At 49.5% G+C, this 2,586-nt stretch overlaps 1 protein-coding gene across 1 annotated transcript; it reads right to left on the bottom strand.

Annotated features, from left to right (window-relative positions):
* Positions 1–268: 268 nt before the first annotated feature.
* Positions 269–2,279, bottom strand: ID2 (inhibitor of DNA binding 2). The gene is made up of 3 exons (XM_063150806.1): positions 1,848–2,279; positions 1,588–1,652; positions 269–914 (listed from the first exon to the last, which is right to left on the bottom strand). The coding sequence occupies exons 1-2, from the start codon at positions 2,193–2,195 to the stop codon at positions 1,596–1,598; spliced, it is 405 nt and encodes a 134-aa protein (XP_063006876.1). The 5' UTR covers positions 2,196–2,279; the 3' UTR covers positions 269–914; positions 1,588–1,595.
* Positions 2,280–2,586: the final 307 nt, after the last annotated feature.

The following is a 2,586-nucleotide window of genomic DNA, read 5'->3' as shown; positions in this document are numbered from 1 at the left end:
TTTGTCAATAGCATCCCTTGTGTATCATCCCTCGTTCCTTTGATACTGTTTACAGGCAGATGACTTAGAAGATTGCAATATACACTCAAATAAGATTTTCCAAGTTACAAGAATTATTCACTTCAGGTAATTTTATTCTTTATAGTCTCTACATATTTGAATTTTTACTTGATAAATTCATAACAATGTATAAGTATTAAAAAAACCAACAGAAACAACACAAATCAAAGCCAACAGTTGGTCCCCAAAGAATAAAGCAAGCAATCAGTTCAATAAACACACTTGATTTATTTTGTATAAAAAGGGTTAAGTTTACAACTAAACTTTTATAAAAAGTTTAGCATGATTAAGTACATCATTACACTTTTTGCAGAAATGTATATTTCTGCCACTATACAAGAAAACTCTAATTAAAGAGTTCACAAGGTTTCACTCATATATATATATTTATATATAAATATATACACAGCATTCAGTCCTAGGTTTGTGTCAAAAAGGTAATTTCTGACCACAGACTTTCCTAAAAAACTGAACACTGGATCCTTCCGGTACTCACGCTCCACCTTTGGAAAAAAAGGCAAAGTCTGCTTTAAAATGGGCAACTCCTTGTGAGATTTTTGTTTCGCTCCCCACGTTGGGAATAGTATATAAAGGAAGCCTTCCAACTAGGGAAAGGGTATTTAAGAGTCTCTTCATAAATAACTAGGTTCAGTCCAAGTTGAAAAATGGGGTGGGGATAAAGATCAATCTTGATTTTTTCTTCTTTATTCATTTTAAAAGTTCCTTTTACTTGAACGTGGATTTTCCCCTCCAGATACAGCTGAAAAATAAATTCAGCACCTCAAAAAAGAAAAAAAATCCTGTAGACATTTTCTTGTGCAAAAGGAAAAAAAAAAATCTCATCAGTGGAACACCTGCAAGAGATTGAAAAGAGGCATATTTAGGAGAATGCTAACAGGGCAGAGATCCGGACAGACTGGCGCCAGAGAGGAAGCCACAGTTTGAACATTTAACCAAACACTCAGAGATTGGGCAAACCCTGGCGTCCAGATGCAACACATACAAGCTCACACACTCGCTCTCAAGAGCACAAATTGAACATAAAAATAACATACACTCCAGGGAAAGGCTAGAAAGAGGATTCTCAGTCCAATCTTTATTTAGATCTCTGTAAACGCAATGCTCAGAGGCGCCAGTCTGCCTCTTAGAGCAATTATTTGATTAAAAGCAGTCACTTATTTAACTGATAACGCAGACAATCCCACATCACAGAATTCAAGGAATTGTGCCAAGATTCCCGACTTAATCAGTCACTTTGGCCCAGGAAGTTAAGGCTCCAAGAACAGATAAGAATTTGCATTAAGCAGCGAGCAGCATCAGAGGAGCCTGTGCTGCTGGGTGAACCTTAGCGACTCACACACACACTTAGGACCTCAAGACTCAGTTATTAGTCTCATTTCTTACTGATTACAAAGGCATCTCCTAATCAACTTTTAGGACCTATTTTTAGCACTGGCCATCACGCCTCCCATTCCTCCGGCAGGCAGTTTTTACCCGAAGTTTAGGGAAAAGGCGCACTGCACTCACCGTTTGATTCAGCCACAAAGTGCTTTGCTGTCGCTTGACATGAGCTCTGAGGGGAACTCGGACGCCTGCGAGAGAACAAGAGCAGGGTAAGGGCGAGGTGGCCGAGCACCCACAGGGAGGCCGGAGCGGATCGTCCCGGCTCCTGCGGCGGGAGAGGGAGCGCCCCGCGGCCGCTGTCACCGCCGCCCGCCCGCGCTGGGGACACGGAGCGCCGCCCCAGCTCCCGATGCGGCTCGGCGGCGAGCGGGGGACGCGCTTACCTGTAGCGAGAGGATGCTGATGTCTGTGTTGAGCGTGGTCAGAGGAGTTCTGGAGGAAGGGTTCTGCCCGGGTCTCTGATGGTGCAGGCTGACGATGCTGGGGTGCGAGTCCAAGGCGATCTGCAGGTCCAGGATGTAGTCGATGACGTGCTGCAAGATTTCCATCTTGCTCACTTTCTTGTTCTGCGGGATGCTGGGCACCAGCTCCTTCAGCTTGGAGTAGCAGTCGTTCATATTGTACAGCAGGCTCATGGGATCATCCACGGGGGTCTTGCTCCGGGAGATGCCCAGGTTGTGCTCCGAGAGGCCGGTTTTCCTGACGGACCGCACCGGGCTGAAGGCTTTCATGCTGGCAGGGCAGGCGGGAGGAGAGCGCGGTTCTGGCGTGCGGGCTGGAGCCTGAGGAACGCTCTGCTGCCGCTCTGGCGCTGCCGGAGCTCGCACTGAGGGCCAGCGCTGCGCGACCGCTTTTATACGGCGGCCGCCGCAGGGCCCGGCCCGCGCTCGCTGCCATTGGCGGCCGCCGGCACGTCCATCACCGCGGGGCGCCCTCACTGGTGGGGCCTTCCGCCCGGACAGCCAATGGCGGCGGGGGGCGTGGCCGCGCGCACAGCTGAGGGAGTAAATAGTGTGCGGGGCTGCGCGGGCCCGCGCGGGGTCTGGGGCGGCAGCGCCGCGTTCCCGCCGGGCCCTCAGGCACCCCTCCTGCCCTCGGGCACCCCTCCAGGTACCCTGGCAC

The sequence above is a fragment of the Melospiza melodia genome, chromosome 3, assembly GCF_035770615.1.
Source record: "Melospiza melodia melodia isolate bMelMel2 chromosome 3, bMelMel2.pri, whole genome shotgun sequence".
NCBI classification, from domain to species: domain Eukaryota; kingdom Metazoa; phylum Chordata; class Aves; order Passeriformes; family Passerellidae; genus Melospiza; species Melospiza melodia.
Note: the sequence above shows the minus strand (reverse complement) of the source record. Positions and strands in the feature narration are given on the sequence as shown.